Raw genomic sequence first — 20,568 nt, 5'->3', positions numbered from 1 at the left:
ATATAATCAGCTGATGATATGTTTTTAACGCCTTCTTTCCTTTTAAAGGGAATCTGCTATATGTTTGCCTTTTGATGGTAGAAAACTGAACCAACTTGCCTTGCTGTCTTCTGAATGTTATATAACAACTTCTACTGTTCTCTCTTTCATCTAAGATATTGAGGATGTGAATGTATATTTGTTTGACTGCAGTCTAATGAGACTTCAAAGAGATGATCTTTTAAATTGGTTTCTATCCTAGTTTTCATATATCCTTTTAGAAGAGAAGAAAGCTACTCAATCTAGCTTATCAAAACAGGAAAATACATCTTTTAAAGAGATTAACATTACAAGTGACCAAAATCAACTTAAAGATTCATATTATACAAATCATAGAGAATTTGTTAAGAGTAGAAATTGTATCCAGTTATAAACCCGACCCTAATCTAAGATTATATTCTTCTGGATGGCAGTATCAATGTACATTTTTTCTAAATGTCTTTTACAGTGCTATAATTAAACTTCTCCAAAATAGTACCTTAAGGTATCGTATCAGTAAAAAATATATATAAAATACAGATCTTAGACTAAAGAATGTTAATCTCTTCGTTAATATTCCAAGGTAGGAAATATATATATATGTATCTTGAATACTACTTGTTCGTAATATTTTGTATATTTTTATCAAATTTTCTCAGTGATAAATGTCTGAAACACAAGTCAAATGAAGTGAGTAATGCAAAGAACAGTACAAAGTGCATTTTTACTGCTGTCTCCTAATTTCTTTTAAGAAATATCCCAATACTTTTGGAAAAAATATGTAATTATGCTTGTTTCTCTAATGATATATTGTGCAAATCTCAATTTTTAAAATGCCCATAGAGTGAAAAAATAAAAGAGTTGGAATGTGTATTTTAAAATTTTTTACATGATTGATAATACCTATATTATCTTTCCATCCAAAGATAAAGTCCAGGTGATTTTTTTTTTTCACTAGAATGTCTGTATCTTTGAAGAAAATAGCTAGCTTCAAAGCTATGGTTTATCTTTAGAGAACTAATCTATTTTCCATGCAAGTATGTTGCTTCTGCACATGTGAAAAAGTCATCCTGTGTTGTCTAGGGTGACGAAAAGATGGGAATGAGTTTTCTGAGAAGTAATCAGCAATACTTTGGGAACATTTAGGTCATAGTTTCCAATTAACTCTGAAGAGTTTGAGTAATTTAGTACCAAACCTCAGGAGAGAGGGGATAAAAACCTCTTTGATGCATATGTAGGTGAATGGCAAACCAGCAAATTTGCATTGTAAATGGCTTTGTTTGTTTGTTTGTTTTGAAACAGAGACCAGCTAGATCTTTCTACTGTAGTTGGAGTGAGAGAATCTCTTTCCCTCTCAGTAGGTTTCTATGTGTTGCAGTGATGGCTTTTATGGTAAAATAACAAAGAGATGAATTTTTGCTCCAAAACAAAGGCCAGGATTCAGTAGCATAAACTTTCCGGCGCTTTCCTTTCTTTTACGACTGCAGTGAGTATATCAGAGAGGAGTGGACACTAATATCCATTTTCAGAGTTAGAAAACTGTCTTTTTCAGGATGCAATACTTGAACTATAATCCTAATTCCACCACTTCCTTGGGTTCAACTTTGGGAAAGTCATTGTGGCTCTCTCAGAATCAGTCTTCCCAACAGCAAAATGAAACTTGCAATAACCTAATTCAGTTAGGCAGACTTTTGTTGAGCATCCATCACTGTATTTTGAGATAAAGCCCAGCAATGATCCCCACTTCCTTTGACAAGAAAAGGGAAAAAAAATGTGTTGAAAAAACATAGATTTATCACTTGTTAAGGAAACTGACACAGAAGTTCATGAATATAGTGTGATGCGTATTATATTCAAGCTACTGTTAGGGAATCCAGATGAACTACAACCTGAATCATATTGTCATTTCAGTTCAGTCACTCAGTCATGTCTGACTCTTTGTGACCCCATGGACTGCAGCACGCCAGGCTTCCCTATCCATCACCAACTCCCAGAGCTTGCTCAAACTCATGTCCCAAACTCATATCATGAATCATATTGTAACTATAGATAAATGTCTAAATATCGGTCTCCTCCACCAGACTTGAATGTGTTCAATGTCAAAGTCCATGTCCATGTCTCACTGACTTTAGTGTTACCAACACCACGCATGAATCCTGGCACATAATACATCTAGACGAGGTGCATGCATCACCTAATGCATGAGTTGTTGGTAGGCATGTGGAAATAAGAATGAGATTCGGGTTTAAAGATAACCTGTATGGAAGTTGAAGTCAGTGGGAAAGATTGAAACATCCAACTGAAAGCAAATGAAGAAACCAAACATACTGTAGGTAGAAAAAAAAAAGGGAGGTTAATTTATGAAATGGTGAGAGAATAAATCTGGACATACTTTTAAAATTTTTGAAGAGTTCTGTAGATAACAGATTTTAAATTTATTTTCTGTGCTAGCTTAGAGCCTTCATCTCATACTCTGTGTCAATAGTTACATTAAAAGGACAGAATATTTTTCTCACCTTAGAGTTCAGTAACAGAGGAAAAAAGAGAAACATTCTCTCAGTTGCCAGAACCCTTCTGGGTCATCTATCTAAGTAGATATTTTCCAAAGACACATAAAGCCATAGTCTTAGAATTGTTGCTAGAGATGGAACTAATAGGATACTGGTCCAAGCATTATTGAAGGATTTTGCTTAGATTCATGCTTTTCATTAGTGCACATTGCCAATAGAATTGCTGGAGATTAAAAGGAATGCTTGCTACAAACTGCTGTATAGCCATAGGTAATAAAATTCTAGCTGCCCCATGAAAATACAATGCAGACTTGTTTTTTAAACAAAAGCAAAATTAACTCATTGGCTAGCAAACCAGTAGAATCTGTTATGATTACAGACAATTTGAACTTCAGGTTAACTCTGGTTCTATGAGCAGCATTTGGCCTAAAGTCCAAGTGCTTGCTGCTAAGGTACTCATTTTCTCTGATCTATATCTAACAAACAAAAAAGAAAAAAAAAACCCACATCATCCTGTAATACTTTACCTAAAACTATCATAGGAAATGATAGTTGTTAAAGTGCAAATAAACAGGGAAGGAAAGATCGAGAGTATTTTATTTGGTTACTTCCTGATAATACCAGGGCACGGATGAAAATGTTACTTAGCAGAAGACCAAGTGGTGTGAATTTCCCCAGTTGGTTACACTTTCAGAAACATCTGGGAAAAATATCAGATTGAGCCTTTCTTCCCCCCCAAATATTCAATGTGTTTGTTTCTGTTTGGTTATATATAATGTGTGTGTATATGTATTTGTGTGTGTATAATCATTTAATACAGTGCAGTGATGAACTATCATCCCTGCTGCTGCTGCTGCTAAGTCACTTCAGTCGTGTCCGACTCTGTGTGACCCCATAGATGGCAGCCCACCAGGCTCCCCCATCCCTGGGATTCTCCAGGCAAGAACACTGGAGTGGGTTGCCATTTCCTTCTCCAATGTATGAAAGTGAAAAGTGAAAGTGAAGTCACTCAGTCGTGTCCGACTCTTAGCAACCCCATGGACTGCAGCCCACCAGGCTCCTCTGTCCATAGGATTTTTCCAGGCAAGAGTACTGGGGTGCCATTGCCTTCTCCCTGCATGTATCTAATCATGGAATATTGTCCATACATTAATTAAGCTCTTCAGCCTTACCTTGGAAAGTCATAGGCTTCCCTTTTTTCTTTTGCTTTTTGTGTATTAGGTTGACCCATAACAAATTAGTGATTTTCAACTTAGGTAAAAATCTGGAGCCTTAGAGATTTATTCAGAGATACCATGGTGTGGGTGTGTGTGTGTGTGTGAAGGATGAGGGTATACTCTGATTGCCTCATTGATAATCAGTTCTTAAAAAGAAAATGGAGATGCTGAGACTTGCCTTCTGTGATTTTTCCACTTTATGCAGATTTGTGCACGTGGGGGGTTGTACTAAGCTTTATAGCTCCAACACTTTGTCCTTTCAGTAGATTCTTGCTTCTAACTGGTGATAATGCCTTATCTACAGATCTCCTTAAAGGACAACCAAAGGTATAGTAGCTCTTCAGGCTCAATTGCTGAGTATGAGAATCCTTCATCCTGTCTCCTTTTGTGACCACAATCTGTGCAAGTGGTTGTATATTTCTCTGCATACATTTTTTAACAAGTATATTTTTCAAAGTTTTATTTAGTATGACAATTCAGCAGGTCAAGTTCCCCAGAGGTCAGATTCTGAGAAAGTGATTAATGTGTAGGGATTTCTTTCTTTTTTGGTAGAGTGCTCTCAGGATGAATACCTGGGAGAGAAGAAAGGGAAAGAACCAGGATAGGACAGAAGGAGAAGCTGGGCTTCAATTCATTTGTAACCTCAACATCGATCAATCCTCCTCCCCTCCCGAATTGTCCAAAGCTGGAGCAAGGGGGATAGACTTTTACAAAAAGTCCAAACATTAACCAGTCATTGGAGGCAACCTGCCTGCATCCAGCCCCTTTCCCAGGAGTTAAAGCAAAATACATTGCTGCTTAGTCACTCAGTCACGTCTGACTCTTTGTGACCCCATGGACTGCAGCAGGCCAGGCCTCCCTGTCCCTCACTGTCTCCCAGCTGTTTCACAAGTTCATGTCCATTGAATCAGTGATGCTATCCAACCATCTCATTCACTGCTTCCCTCTTCTCCTTTTGCCTTCAGTCTTTCCATACTGTTCATGGGGTTCTCGCAGCAAAATTACTGGAATGGTCTGCCATTCCCTCCTCCCCTAGACCACATTTTGTCAGAACTCTTCACTATGACCTGTCTGTCTCAGGTGACCCTGCATGGCATGGCTCTTAGCTTCAGTGAGTTACGCGAGCAAAACATACTTCAGTCCTGAAAGAGGGATCTGGACATCCCAGCACAGCATCCGCTACACCAGTAGTTCTCAAAGTTTGGTCTCTCCAGCATCAGTGATGCTCAAACTTGAGCATATATCAGAATTGCCTGGAAGACTTATTAAAATACAGCTCGCTGGACTCCACACAGAATTTCTGATACAGCAGGTCTAGGGTGGGGCTTGAGAATTGGCATTTCTAATAAGTTCTCAGATGGCATTGATACTGCTGGGCTATGGAACATTCTTTGAGAACCACTGCAGCACACTGCCTACCTATGGAGAATGGTGTCCTTATAAGCAGAAATAAAACCTTTTGAAGTCAGCATCCCATTCCATATACCATCAAATTCTCAGCTATTTTTGTGCATTCTATACCTGGACTTGCTGATAATTAAAATTTGTTATATAAAAAAGTACTTAACTGATGCAGTAAATTATATTTGTAAAACATTATTACTATTTTATGATAATCTGGTCATTGTTACTTTTAAAGTTCATGCCAAATTTTCTCCAGGGTCCATAATTTGATAACCTGGATATTATCATTAAAAATAATAATCTATGTTCGAGGTCTTTAGTTTTGTTCTAGGTAATTTTTTATTTATGATTCTCATTGCTACATTTTTTGTTTATCATAGAAGTCATTTAAAGGCATGCGATTATGGAAAATTTTAAAGTATGGTATATATTCAAAAGTATTTTGAATGCACAAATATGGCATACAAGTACCTTTGACTCATCTAGTCTAGACTTAGCACAATTAAAATTTAAGAATTTAGTGTACATAGATGGATCTCAGGAAAAAGGATGCAGCCTTAAATCTCCCACACAAGCCAGAGATAACAGTCTCACCTCTGATTGAAGAGATTTTCTGCCATTGCTGCCACTGAATTTTGTCTAACGTATTTCCAAATTGGAAAATATTCAACCCGATGTTGTCAATATTTCAGGCCACAAGGGTGTTGTTTAGGAAAACGGTGCCTTACTGTCCTGAAAGAGTTACTGCTCTTCCCTAAGGGCCTAATTTACAAAGCAGCGACCTTGGTGGTAGGATTGGGCTGGAAATTTCATTGTCTCGGTAGAACACTTTCATCTGATTTATGTGCATCACATTTTCCAAATAACTCTTAGAAAGTTATTTACTAGTTACTTTCTCTGGAAGCCAAGGGTAAGTGGTGTTTCTCTTTAAGGTTAGAGAAGCTGGGATGCATCAAGCACAGCTCATCATGATGATGAAGCTGATAATAAAATGCACAGTATCTAATTCTCTGCCATGAGGGAGTTTCACACTGCCCCTTTTATTTTGTGCGACTTTGGAATATGTTAGAAAATACATCAGTGTCTAACCCTGCGTTTGTCTCCTGCAATGTGACAGCTTATTTCTATGCCAAATTTGGAGCTGGAGGTGGAGTAAATCTTAGTGATTTCTAGTGTACAAGCCAACCTAAAATATTAGCTAGCACTGGCTGAAATTGCCCCATTTGTTGGTCAGAAATGGTCAAACGTTAGCAATTACACAGGCTTCAACCTGTATGTTGTATGTTTCACACTAGATTATAACCTTACGTTTCTCAGTTTTGTCACAACGGTTCTGAATTTTTAAATCATACTAAATAAATAATAAAAGATACTTTGCTCTTTCTCCCTGCATTAATAGTTTGCCTGAAAACTAAATAAGCAAGGAACTAGCAGTTCAGGCTAGCCATCGAACTTCACGAGGTTTAACTGATTTGCCCAACCAGAGCACCGGGCTACCTTTCAATTGTGTGGTATTCAAGTTTATTTAGGAGTTGATAAATAGCTTAGTGCAATGCTTCCTTTTTTCCAGTTGCTGCACCCTCATAAACCTATTCTCCCCTCCACCAGTTAATGCAGACAGAAGATTTTTATCCAGTATGAGCACCAAAACTACACTGTGGAAGACTGTATGCTCAGCAAAAACCTCACCCATGATGAATAAACAGCTCTTCCGGGGGCTTTGCTGCCGCTGGCTCGGCAGGAGTTGTTTATTGCCTGGTTTGCACATCCCATGATAAAGTTGCTGCTGAAATAAATTGCAGTTTTGCATAATTATTGACAATCACATCTTAACAAGCAGTGTGTATCATATTCAAGTGTTCAGTTTTTTTTTAAATCCATTTTTAGCTTATGTTGAATCCCAGAAAGTGTTTGTGTAGTAATAGAAGGCAAATACGACATTTAAATAGAGTACTAATTTCCTTATTGCAGAAAAAATTTACCTGAATCTTTTTAGATGGGGCTGTTACTGCCTCAGGCAATTTTCCTTCCCAAGTAACTATTATGTAGATGTTTGCTGAGGGCATACGTGTGTGTATCCACAATACATGCATTATATATATTGTCAGAAAATATGAATAGCTCTTTTGTGGATTTTTGTGTCACTAGGGAATTTGATTCACTCCTTCTATAAGATTAGAGCAATGAGAATGGAATGTGGGCATAGGGAATTCACATTTTTGAGCAACTATAATATGTGACTCATAATGTGTGAGGCACTCAGCTTTACACACACTGTTGTATTTTCAGCCTCATCAATACAACAATATGCATTGCAGATGAGAAATCAGAGAGGTTAAGTAACTTGTATCACACTCGGCGGAGGACACTGCGATTTGAACCCAATGTGTCTGGATTTTAAGCTCTACTTTTTCCATTGCCCATAAAATTTTTCTTTTGGAAAATATTCTTAGTTGTATGACCATCAGGTAATGCAAAAGGAAGCTAATACAATAGTTAGAACTATTAGAACACGCTGATGTTATGCAGATTACATGTTGCACAATGTTTGCTATGAAATATGTAGTTTTTCTACTTCTTAATCTTTTTGTTCCCTTTTGTTCTCCAGTCCCCTTCTCCTTCTTCCTCCAGTGTTCAACTTTCTATTGTAGGTTTGCATTTCTCCTGGCCTATTTAATCATGGTTCTCTGCCTCAGGTAACATTAAAGATAAGCATGGTAGATTTTAGGGTTTTACCTATAGAGATTGGTTTCAACTTTTGCCACATATTAAAATAACCTTTCAAAATTGACCAGCCAAAATGTTTTTTAAAACAAAGAATTTTTTGGAAAATGAACTTTCAAAAGTCTAAAAGTCCAAATACACACACACACACACACACACACACACACGCTATTCTAGTGGTTGATGTTTTCAAGTGGAGTTTTAGCAGCAACTCACATTTGCTTCAATGTTATGATTTAGTCCCTTTGATTTTGCTCTTTTTGTGGGATTCACTGGCTGCACCATTCTGATATTTGAGGATAATTGCATCTGGACATTTGTTCCTTTGCAGAGTGAGTGAGCGAGAGACTGCTCTGGAAGAAACTCATAGATTACTGCAACAGTTCCCCCTGGACTTGGAGAAGTTTCTTGCCTGGCTTACAGAAGCTGAAACAACTGCCAACGTCCTGCAGGATGCCACCCATAAGGAAAGGCTTCTAGAAGACTCCAAGGGAGTAAGAGAGCTGATGAAACAATGGCAGGTAAGTCAAGCGTTTCTACTTTTATAACTTGTGAATTGAAATATCAGCAAAGAATCCTCAGCATTTGTCTTTGTAGTTGACATGCTGTGGACAAAAGTAGTGGTTTTATGTGGCCTTATATATTTGGGCTTTTGGGCTAGACGAAGAAAAAGGGAGAAGCAAAAAATCATTTCTTATTTCATTTAACACCCCAGTCTTCTAAATAGTATGTGGTTTTGACCAGGAAGAATTTGCGCATGAAAGCTGGAGCTTTGATAAGAAGAAACTTTGCTCAGAGAAAAGGAATTAGGGGTTGGTTTATTAAATTTGAAAAAGTTGCCATTTTTTAGTGTTTATTTAATATTTTACAGGAAAAGCATCTGTATGAATTGTCTGTTTTATTTAGCGTTGCTAACTGAATCAGTTTCCCTTCATTACTTTCCAATACATTTTGAAATGTTAATCTGGCCTTTTGTGGGTTTCCTCCTAACATAATCTGTGAAAATAAAAATGAGATGGCTAACTTGGTCATGGTTAATGATCACACAATTTTCAGACAATTGTTTTTCCTAGAAACAAAAATTATTGCTATAAAATTTCATATGCATAAACAGCAAAAACAGAAGTTTCAGGTTGTTTTATTTACTTGAAATCTTGGTGTGAATCATATTCTATAGTTCAGGAAGGCTCCTGATATTTAAATACTTTGGGGACATGATAGAGTTTTCCTGACCTATATTGGAGTTTTGTTATGTAGAGTCGAATTTTCTGACTTGAAATAAGAACTTTACTAGTACCACAAAGAAACTTTGGAGTGTTCGAATAATATGATCCATTTTTAGGCCTAACTTCAGTTTTTTAATATTTTAAAATTATGGCAAAAAAAGTGATAGTGTATTCCAGGTTGAAAAACAATTCCAAAATCAAATCATAGTGAGGAAAGTTTCTTCTCCTCGCTCTCCTTGTTGTTCTCCTTCTTTTCTTCCGTTTTGATACGAGATCTGATCTACTTTGTATATAGAGTAGATGACAGTGGCAATTTATAGCTCCTAGAATTCCTCATTCTTGCTGATTCTCCTCAGACCCCACTTGCTCCTTCACAATGTGTGTGGAGTTACTTTGATCTTTTGGAGGTAGTTTGCATAGATAAAGCCAGGTATTGTTCTAAACAGGTATCTCCTATGGCTTGTGGATGTAAATGCGGTGTAAGGTTTGTTTTTTTTTTTTTTTTTTTTGGTCACTCTTAGCTAAATGGTTAGAAAATATGCTGCTAACGTATTTGACTTAAGATATTTCATTTAAAAATTTATCTTGGCTTGTAAATGCCCATAAAGCCACCCTAGAGTTTTAAATATGTGGATTCACATATTCCTATCAGCTATGGTAAATAACGAGTAAAACTTTAAGTGGATTTTTTTTTAGCAGATTCTTTTCAAAATTAAAGATTGTTCCAGTGACTCAATTTTGTAATAGGGATTTAATAAAATATTTCTTAAATTCATGAACAAGTATTGTTGAAGACAAAACAAGAATACATCCATCTATCTCCTATACATTTTATATTTGTATCTGTAGTACTTATACAACAAAAATTCATACTGAAACTTATCATGAGAAACGGCAAGATTCTGAATCAATAGGAAAAAATTGCAGTGTTTCCTAACTATGTTTTTTATGAAAGCGTGGAGAATAAAGTGCATTTTGTGCTTAGATTTCTAATCTCTTCAAAAACAATTGGAAATTATGCTGAGGAAATTTTCTTAGCTTATTCTCTATTACTCATTAAAAAATCTATTTATTCTTAAAAACCATGTAAAATTCCCTTAGAGTTCCTGAAAACCTTAGACATACCATTTTTCTCTTAACTATAATAGGACTAAGATTCCAATGTTATTTTAAAACAGAGACCACTTTCTCATTCCCTCTCTATTAATATTGTGTCTTCTATAAATTCCACTTGCCTGAGGTTGAAACTACATTTTATGGATAGGAATGACATTTATAGCCAGCTCTGATTTTCAGTTAGATGGTTGAATAATGGCCTTTTGATGAAAGATTTGAAGATGTCATGGTAAAAGCTCTAAACTACTGAAACTATTGATTACTGTTAACAGCACATTTCAGCTGATAGAATTGAATCAAGATACTGGGGTTTAAAAGCAACAGCTTGAAAATAAATAAAACTACATACCTTAGGAAATTACATGCAGTTTCAATATTTCAGCTAAATGGAAGTGTTTGCTTTTTTTCCCCCCTCTGAAAAAAAATTTTTTTTTTAATTTTGAACAAAAGGGATGTTCTATAATACGTGTGAAGGAATCAAGTGTAATGGTATGCCTTTCACTTCATTTGCAGAAGCTGGTAGCATTATATTCTTTGTATGATTCATGCTATATAGCAAGAATAGTGCTTACATATTAAAAAAGAAATTCCAAATGCCTAGCCAGAACATCAGCTTTCCCAGCAGATCCCAATATATCTATCCAACCCAAAGCAGTGATGTTTTACTTTATACAAATGCTGCAGAATGGAGATAGGGGGTGAAAACTTTCACAAAATGGATTTTTCTCTATGGCTGTCAATCATTTTTTCTATATATGGTGACTCCAGCTCTTGCTAGACTGCCTATCACTGCTTATCACCTACTTCATAGGATGTTTAATTCTCCCAGCAATAATTATAATTCCTGGGTTTGATAAGCATACATGTATTATGAAACATATGCTTCCTAAATGGAATTAACCTGATTAATTCCACTCTGGAAGCCATTAAAGTTTTTTCCTTGTATGAGAAAAAATAATGTTATTTACATTGCTTATTAAAAGCAAGGTCATATTTGTCCCCGTACTTTAGGATGAGGAGATCTTTTCTTATACAGTATTGGTATTTCTGACAGTATAACTGACATCTTAAAGCCAATGTATTTTTACAGCATGCCATATAGAAGCTTGTGAAGTGACAGTTTGAAAAGTTTTAAATTAAAAATTTATTCTTAAAATGAAGAATTATATTCATAATTGTATCAGATTCTTCCTGTGTCCAAAGCATTTCCTACTTTGGGCCTCAGAGAATTGGTAAAGATGGCCACAGTTCTAAGTGCTAACATAAAACTATTGGTAACCAACTGAAAATGGGTAGACTCTGCATCTTTGCTAATATTTCACAAGAATTTCACCAATCTTAACTGATTCTCTAAGCACCCCTAAGAGATCATTGTGATAGCAGCTTGTAAAGAAGGTATGTGGGGATGGGTGTGCAGTGGGGAGAGATGGTCATAAAGGTAAGATAATTAGGGTCTCTTTCTCAGCAAGAGAGACTAAGGAGCAATTAATATTTGAGGTCCCCTCATCTGTGATCTTGGAGAACGCAATGGCACCCCACTTCAGTACTCTTGCCTGGAGAATCCCATGGATGGAGGAGCCTGGTGGGCTGCAGTCCATGGGGTCACTAAGAGTCGGACACGACTGAGCAACTGCACTTTCAATTTTCACTTTCATGCATTGGAGAAGGAAGTGGCAACCCACTCCAGTGTTCTTGCCTGGTGAATCCCAGGGACAGGGGAGCCTGGTGGGCTGCCGTCTCTGGGGTCGCACAGAGTCGGACACGACTGAAGCGACTTAGCAGCAGCAGCAGCATCTGTGATCTGGTTCCTGTCTCAGGCCCTATCTCTCAACTGACTCCCTCCTCTAATTTCATTTGTTTTACCTGTGTCTCCTCCCAACCTCCTCCAGCCATTATAGAAAAACTCTTCTACTAAACAAAACACTTCCAGAGAGAAAAGATTGATAAATTTTGAATTGTACATCAGAGTATACCTGGAAATTGATTAAGCTATCTTAAATTTCTAATACATTGTTGAAATTGAGGGTAAGTAGCTTCTTCAATGTTGCTCACACTATATTTTGGCCCACTGATTAATTCCAAAGGAATAAGGAAGAATGCAACCTCAATAGCAAAATTAGTATCCTGAATAAATTAGATTGTCACATTTGTTGGTACATTTGAAAAGAGAGGTAATCTGAGTATCCCTAATTCTTAGAAAAGAGAACACTTTGTATATATAGCAACCCTTTCTGTTGCTATAATTTGAATTGAGTTTTACATGTATTTTTTAATCTTTCCACTTTGGTGTCCAAAGATTATGAAAGTTTATTTTGATGTTTTTATTTTGCCTAGTGATATCTGCCTGCCATTTTTGATAATATGCAAAACATATAAATGTATACATATATACATATGTATTAAATTTCCATAAAATGTTGATTAATTCATCAAATCTTTATTAAACACCATTAGATGTCTAGCATGGGGTTAGGACTAGCATTACAAATATAATTAGAGAGATGTTTTTCAAGCATAGTTCAAAGAACTAGGTTATATAATCAATTTAATGAGTATCAATTCACATTTTTTAACAGAAAGGAATAAAATTAGTAGAATAGAAAAATAACAAGAGTCTATCCCTCTTAAATAAGAGTCAGTATCATTTTGTGAAACTTTGGTTTCAGCTATTTGTATATGCATGTGTATGTATTTGTGTACATACTGGACTAGTGTGTAGCACATATTCAGAAACCTCTGTATTGGAGTATGATTTCTGCCTTTGGGATGCTTACATTTCAGTGGTGAGGATAGTTACACTAAGACAAAATTTCGGTAGCGTAATGAGTGTTACAGTAGAGGGCTAGACAGGGTCTAATAAAAACAGAAGATGATTAAGTTAAGCTTGCCAGAGTCTCCAGGGAACTCACCTGGAACACTGTTTTTCAGTCTTGGAAGAGGTTTTTAAAATGCTAATTTCTGGGTTCTACCCCTAGAAAATCAAACTGCATTGATCACAGCATGTCCTGTCCATGCTTCTCCTGTCCAGCCAAGGTTGAGAACTTCTGTTTAGAGAAAGTTAGAAGAATGTGTCAAAAGTGAGCTAGATGCACAGAGTTAACAAGGGATTTCTGGCATAGGAAACAGCATATTGAAAGTCCTGGACGGTTGGGTAGTTTAAGAATCAAAAGGTACTTCTTTATGGCTGGGGTGGCTGGGGTATGATTATTATAAGAAATGTGATGGGAAAGATCAGCTGAGGCTAAATCATGTAGAAAGGCAGCATGATAGAGTAGATAGAGTATGAGCCTTGTAGGTAGAAAGATCACTTATTTTACCACTTGTTGTCTAACCTTTAAGTCTCAATTATATCCTTCTATACAAAGAAAATAATGCTTCACAGAATTTTGTGAGAAATAAATGATAGGATACATGTAAAATGCCCACCAGAGGGGCAGAGCGTTGCACTCAAATTGCTCGGTATGTTAGCTGTCTTTTCCCTCCTTGTTTCCACCTATGTTTAAGAGTTTGGACTATTTTTACTCTATGAGAAGTCACAGCATATTTTTAAGCAAGGAAATGAAATAACCTGACTTATGCTTATGTTTTTGAAAGATCGCTCTGGTAGCTATAAGGAGAATGAATTGGAAGGATACAAGACCTGTCCAGGAATAAAAGTTAGAAAGTTATTTCTGTAATATTCCAACCAATAAATGACCATTAAGATGTTGAGGCTAAACAAAGGAAACATATATGTGAGCTATTTGGAGGTAAAAACTAACACTGTGATGCACTGGGTTGGCCAAACATTCAGGTTATTCTGTAACACTCAAATGAACTTTTTGGACAACTCAATAGATTATGGGAGGAAGAGGTGAGGGGGAAATGTAAGGTACAGCAAGGAGTCACTGACTGCTTACCATTTGAGATGACCAGGTGCCGACACAGAGTTGCAGAATTAAAGAGGAGAAATTGTTATAGGAAGAGAAAGCAGCCAGTTTTTCTTTCTCAAGATTACTCCAGCTATTCGGGGTCTTCTATGTCTCCATACAAATTTTAAGATGTTTTTGTCCTAGTTCTGTGAAAAATGCCATTGGTGATTTGATACAGATTGCATTGAATCTGTAATTTTATTTGGGTAGTATAGTCATTTTCAGAATACTGATTCTTCTAATCCAAGAACATGATATATCTTTCCATCTGTTTGTGTCATCTTCAATTTCTTTCATCAGCATCTTACAGTTTTTGGAGTATAGGTATTTTGTCTCTTTAGGTAGGTTTATTCCTGATTATTTTACTCTTTTTGATGTGATGATAAATAGAATTCTTCCTTAATTTCTCTTTTTGATCTTTCATTGTTAGAATGTAGAAATGCAACAGATTTCTGTGTATTAATTTTGTACCTGCAACTTTATCAAATTCATTGATGAGCTCTAGCAGTTTTCTGGTAACATCTTTAGGATTTTCTATGTATAGTATCATTTCATGCAAAGATGGGCTCTATAAAGGACAGAAATGGTATGGACCTAACAGAAGCAGAAGATATTAAGAAGAGATGGCAAGAATACACAGAAGAACTGTACAAAAAACATCTTCATGATCCAGATAATCAGGATGGTGTGATCACTCACCTAGAGCCAGACATCCTGGAATGTGAAGTCAAGTGGGCCTTAGAAAGCATCACTATGAACAAAGCTAGTGGAGGTGATGGAATCCCAGTTGAGCTATTTCAAATCCTGAAAGATGATGCTGTGAAAGTGCTGCACTCAATATGCCAGCAAATGTGGAAAACTCAGCAGTGGCCACAGGTCTGGAGAAGGTTAGTTTTCATTCCAATCCCAAAGAAAGGCAGTGCCAAAGAATGCTCAAACTGCTGCACAATTGCACTCATCTCACACGCTAGTAAAGTAATGCTCAAAATTCTTCAAGCCAGGCTTCAGCAATATGTGAACCGTGAACTTTCTGATGTTCAAGCTAGTTTTAGAAAAGGCAGAGGAACCAGAGATCAAATTGCCAACATCTGCTGGATCATGGAAAAAGCAAGAGAGTTCCAGAAAAGCATCTATTTCTGCTTTATTGACTATGCCAAAGCCTTTGACTGTGTGGATCACAATAAACTGTGGAAAATTCTGAAAGAGATGGGAATACCAGACCACCTGATCTGCCTCTTGAGAAATTTGTATGCAGGCAGGAAGCAACAGTTAGAACTGGACATGGAACAACAGACTGGTTCCAAATAGGAAAAGGAGTTCGTCAAGGCTGTATATTGTCACCCTGTTTATTTAACTTATATGTAGAGTACATCATGAGAAATGCTGGGCTGGAAGAAACACAAGCTGGAATCAAGACTGCCGGGAGAAATATCAATAACCTCAGATATGCAGATGACACCACCCTTATGGCAGAAAGTGAAGAGGAACTCAAAAGCCTCTTGATGAAAGTGAAAGTGGAGAGTGAAAATGTTGGCTTAAAGCTCAACATTCAGAAAACGAAGATCATGGCATCTGGTTCCATCACTTCATGGGAAATAGATGGGGAAACAGTGCTCCAAAATCACTGCAGATGGTGACTGCAGCCATGAAATTAACAGACGCTTACTCCTTGGAAGGAAAGTTATGACCAACCTAGATAGCATATTCAAAAGCAGAGACATTACTTTGCCAACAAAGGTTCGTCTAGTCAAGGCTATGGTTTTTCCTGTGGTCATGTATGGATGTGAGAGTTGGACTGTGAAGAAGGCTGAGCGCCAAAGAATTGATGCTTTTGAAATGTGGTGTTGGAGAAGACTCTTGAGAGTCCCTTGGACTGCAAGGAGATCCAACCAGTCCATTCTGAAGGAGATCAGCCCTGGGGTTTCTTTGGAAGGAATGATGCTAAAGCTGAAACTCCAGTACTTTGGCCATGTCATGCGAAGAGTTGACTCATTGGAAAAGTCTCTGATGCTGGGAGGGATTGGGGGCAAGAGGAGAAGGGGACGACAGAGGATGAGATGGCTGGATGGCATCACTGACTTGATGGACGTGAGTCTCAGTGAACTCCAGGAGTTGGTGATGGACAGGGAGGCCTGGCGTGCTGTGTGATTCATGGGGTCACAAAGAGTCAGACACAACTGAGCGACTGATCTGATCTAATCTGATCTGATGTATAGTATCATGTCATCTGCAAATGGTGACAGTTTTATTTCTTCTTTTCCACTTTGTATTCCTTTTATTTTCCTTCTCTGATTGCCATAACTAGGACTTCCAAAACTATGTTGAATAAAATTGGCAAGAGTGGACATCCTGATCTTGAAGGAAATGTCTTCAGCTTTTCACCATTGAGTATAATGTTAGTGGTAGGTTTGTTGTGTATGGCCTTTATTATGTTGAGACATGTCCCCTCTGTGCCCACATTCTGGAGAGTTTTTTCATAAATGGGTTGTGAAATTTGTCAAAAGCTTTTTTTGCATCCAATGAGTTAATCATATGGTTTTTATTCTTCAATTATACAATGGAATATTACTCAGCCATTAAAAAGAACAAAATAATGCCATTTGCGGCGGCATGGATGGACCTAGAGATTGTCACACTGAGTGAAGTAAGTCAGATGGAGAAAAAGAACTATTGTTTGATATCACTTATATGCAGAATCTAAAAAGAAATGATATGAATGAACTTATTTATGAAAAAGAAACAGACTCACAGACTTAGAGAATAAATTTACAGTTACCGGGGGGAAGGTTGAGGGGAAAGGATAGTTAGGGAGTTTGGAATGGACATGTACACACTGATATATTTAAAATGTATAACCAACAATGGCCTATTGTATAGCACAGGGAACTCTGTTCAATATTATATAACAACCTAAATGGGAAAATAATTTGAAAAAAAAATAGATATATGTATAACTGAATCACTTTGCTATACACCTGAAACTATCACAGCGTTGTCAGTCAAGTAAACTCCAATATAAATGAAAAGTAAAAAATAAAATAAAATAATTAAATGGATAACAAAAAAAGAATGCAGCTGGTTTTGAGGTATCTGTGAATAATAAAGGTGAAAATAACACTTCCCTTGAGGCACTTTTGAATGTGGATCTAATTTGGAGAAAGATATAGGTCAAATATATAAAACTGAAGGACATCAACATGGACTCCATTAAAAATACATAATATTACACAGAAATCAGTGTCATTGTTACTTGAATTTCTCCATTCAGAAATATATCTAGAAGTCACTAAAATATTACTTGCTGTAGCACAGAATTGGTCTTAAATGATGCCATCTTGTGCTATTTAAAAAGACAGCTCTGAAGACTCTTGTAAATGTTTTAACCATGAAAAAAGGCAAAGAACTAGCAAAGCTTTGGTGTAAAATTCTTACTGTGGAGAACGCAAAAGTATTTGGGTAATATATCCAAGATCAAGAAAAACTCTTTCCAGTTAGGGCAATTAATTTCTTCTCTTATATAAAAGTGGAACATTTTGATTTACTTCTTGTTCTACAGTAAGAAGTTTATACACATTCACAATACTATGGATGGTAGTACTCAGGAATAGATTCAAGAGCCACGTGTTTTTTATTTTACTATAGTCAATAATTTATTATGTTCCATGGGTTTCTCGAGGCAAGAATGTTACAGTGGTTTGCCATTCCCTTCTCTAGTGGACCATGTTTGCCTGGCGTGCTGCAGTCCATGGGGTTGCAAAGAGTCACACAGGACTTAGTGACTGAACAACAACAATTATGTTCCAAGTTTGGACCCTGAAATCCTTGTAGATGACAGAGAAAACCCAAAAAAGAAACAGTGAAAATAATTAAAATTTAGAAATAAAGTCAATGAGGACAAATGTCCAAGATTGGTGTTTTAGTGCCTACAATATAGAAAGTAATCCATTTATTGTTAACCAGTGATGGAAAACAGTCACCTCAATATAATACAATGAGTTTAACCACTTGATTATAAGAGTTATGACACTCTGAATCATCTTACCATGGTCTCTTTCATATATGAACATGTTAATTCAGTGTATTGAAACTTCAGGACCTACTTTTTTGGTATTACCATTACAGTTTGCTATTATTAACATCTGGAATGATACAGGGAAGCACTAATTTGAATAACTTTGTAACTCAGTTATTGGATTCTGTAATTTTATACATACTAACTAAAAGAAAGGCCCATATAGGTAAGAAGACAGTATGCCTACTGAAAACTGAATTTTGATAGACCCTAATAACCATTGTTTTTTATTCCCCACAGAACTTTTGTGAGGCTCTTATAAATAAAAATTTTAAAGCACTTTGAAAAAGCTTCAAGTGAAAGATTCTTATTAATGTTATGAATTAGCATTAGAGAAAAGCCAAACTAAAGATGTAGACTTAATATCATATGCTTTAAAATCAACTGACTAAAATTATATTAATAAGGATAATAATAACTAAATTGTTCCATGTTTATAATTGGCAAATCATTTTTACTTTCATTCTCTAATTTGATTCTCACTGAAAAGCTCTGGTATTGGTACTATTATTTCCGTATTCAGATAAGGAGGGTAAAATTATGACAGTTCAGTAATTTAGCTATTATTACTTCTTTGAAAATCAACTGTCCTGCCATTCATCACACTACCATCTTTTCAGTCAGAGAAATTTCAAACCAAATAGTCATTTCTATCTACATTGCCTTCTTACTTGCCATACTTTTCTAGTTCGCGTTCAAGTTCTATCAGTTTTGCATCTCTAATCTTTTACACCTGTTCATTTCTCTCCAGTCCACTTACCCACCACTCTGATTTATACTCATTACCTTTTACGTTCCCTCACTCTTTCCTGCATTGCTCCAATCCAACTTGCAGATTGCCATTTTCAATTAAGCTTTGTAAAACAGTTTTTATTGTAACTACCTGATAAATTCCATGAGAGCAGGTATTTTATCCACTTTATTCTCTTATATATTCCTATTGCTTGAGACAGTGCCCAGCACATAATGTGTGTGTGTGTGTGTGTGTGTGCGTGCACACACACATGTGCTCAGTCATGTCCAAATTTTTGTGATGCCATGGACTATAGCCTGCTGAGCTCTTCTGGCCATAGGATTTCCCAGGCAAGAATACTGGAGTGGGTTGCCATTTCCTCCTCCAGGGGGTCTTCCCAATCCAGGGATCAAACCCACGTATCTTGTTATCTCCTTTATTGGCAGACCGATTTTTTATGACTACCGCCACCTGGGAAGCCTTCAGCACATAACAGGTGCCAATAAATATTCATCAAGTGAATGAAAGAATATATGACTCCCCTGTTCAAACAACTTTTATGACTTCTCAAAGACCTCAGAATATTCTACAAACTCCTTCACCTGACCCACTAGGATTGGCCCTCAAACTCAATTTCCTATCCTGTTTCTTCTTTTTCCTCTCCATGCACCCTTTGTCGTCATTGTTGTTCAGTCACTGAGTCGTGTCCAACTCTTTGCGACTCCATGGACTATAGCCTGCCAGGCTGCTCTGTCCATGGGATTTCCCAGGCAAGAATACTGGAGTGAGTTGCCATTTCCTTCTCCCGGGGATCTTCCCGACCCAAACATGGAACCTGAGTCTCCTGCACTGGCAGGTGGATTCTTTACCACTGAGCAGCCTGGGAAGTCCCTGTGCACCCTTAACTCCTACTAAATCGCACAGCTAGCCTGTATACTTTTGTGTCTTTGATGACTTCTTTCTTTTCTTGGGAATCCTTTTCCTCATCTCAGTTTACTCAGATGCAACCTGATTTTCAAGGAAAGTCATATTCACATTCTTCCCTTTTCCCTGAGTCCTAGAGCTAGAAGACATCTTGTCTCCTTCTCAATTCCCAGAGGCATTTCTTTGCACTTTAAGTAACACTTAATGCTTTCTATGTTGTTTTAGAGGGTTGGAGAAGATAGCATTTAGTAGTGTGGGCTTTGAAGCTTGACTGCCTGGGTTTGACTCATGATTCTGATACTTACTGACCAGGGACACATTTCTTAATTGCCATCAATTTAAGCAGCTATAAATCAAGAGAAATTATAACATTTATGCCATTAGGCTATTGTGAGGGTGATATGAATTGATATATGTGAAGTTTATAAAATGATATTTGATACATAATAAGCAACCAGTAAACATAGCTAGTATTATGTTATTACTATTATCAGATATATTATATACATTTTTATAAGTAAATTTTTGTAATGTGTCTTTCACTCTAGAGTGCTTAAGAGCTCAATCCTCATATGGGTTGAGAAACTCCTTAATAAGAAATGAATGAATTAATGAAACCGTGCCAGAAATATTGGCTACCATGAGTGTTGAAACTCTGTTTTTTTAAAAGCTTCATCTTTTCTAACCAAGAAAAAATTAATAATCTTTAGTAG

At 36.6% G+C, this 20,568-nt stretch overlaps 1 protein-coding gene across 9 annotated transcripts in view; it reads left to right on the top strand.

Annotated features, from left to right (window-relative positions):
* Window positions 1-20,568, top strand: part of DMD (dystrophin) — a 2,402,664-nt gene that overhangs the window by 1,853,018 nt on the left and 529,078 nt on the right. For all 9 annotated transcript variants that reach the window (XM_025277237.3, XM_045164452.1, XM_045164449.1 and 6 more), the window contains one exon: window positions 8,205-8,394. In XM_025277237.3, coding sequence (XP_025133022.3) covers window positions 8,205-8,394 — 190 coding nt within the window. The remainder of the gene's footprint in view (window positions 1-8,204; window positions 8,395-20,568) is intronic.

The sequence above is a fragment of the Bubalus bubalis genome, chromosome X, assembly GCF_019923935.1.
Source record: "Bubalus bubalis isolate 160015118507 breed Murrah chromosome X, NDDB_SH_1, whole genome shotgun sequence".
In the NCBI taxonomy this organism is placed as follows: Eukaryota; Metazoa; Chordata; class Mammalia; order Artiodactyla; family Bovidae; genus Bubalus; species Bubalus bubalis.
Note: the sequence above shows the minus strand (reverse complement) of the source record. Positions and strands in the feature narration are given on the sequence as shown.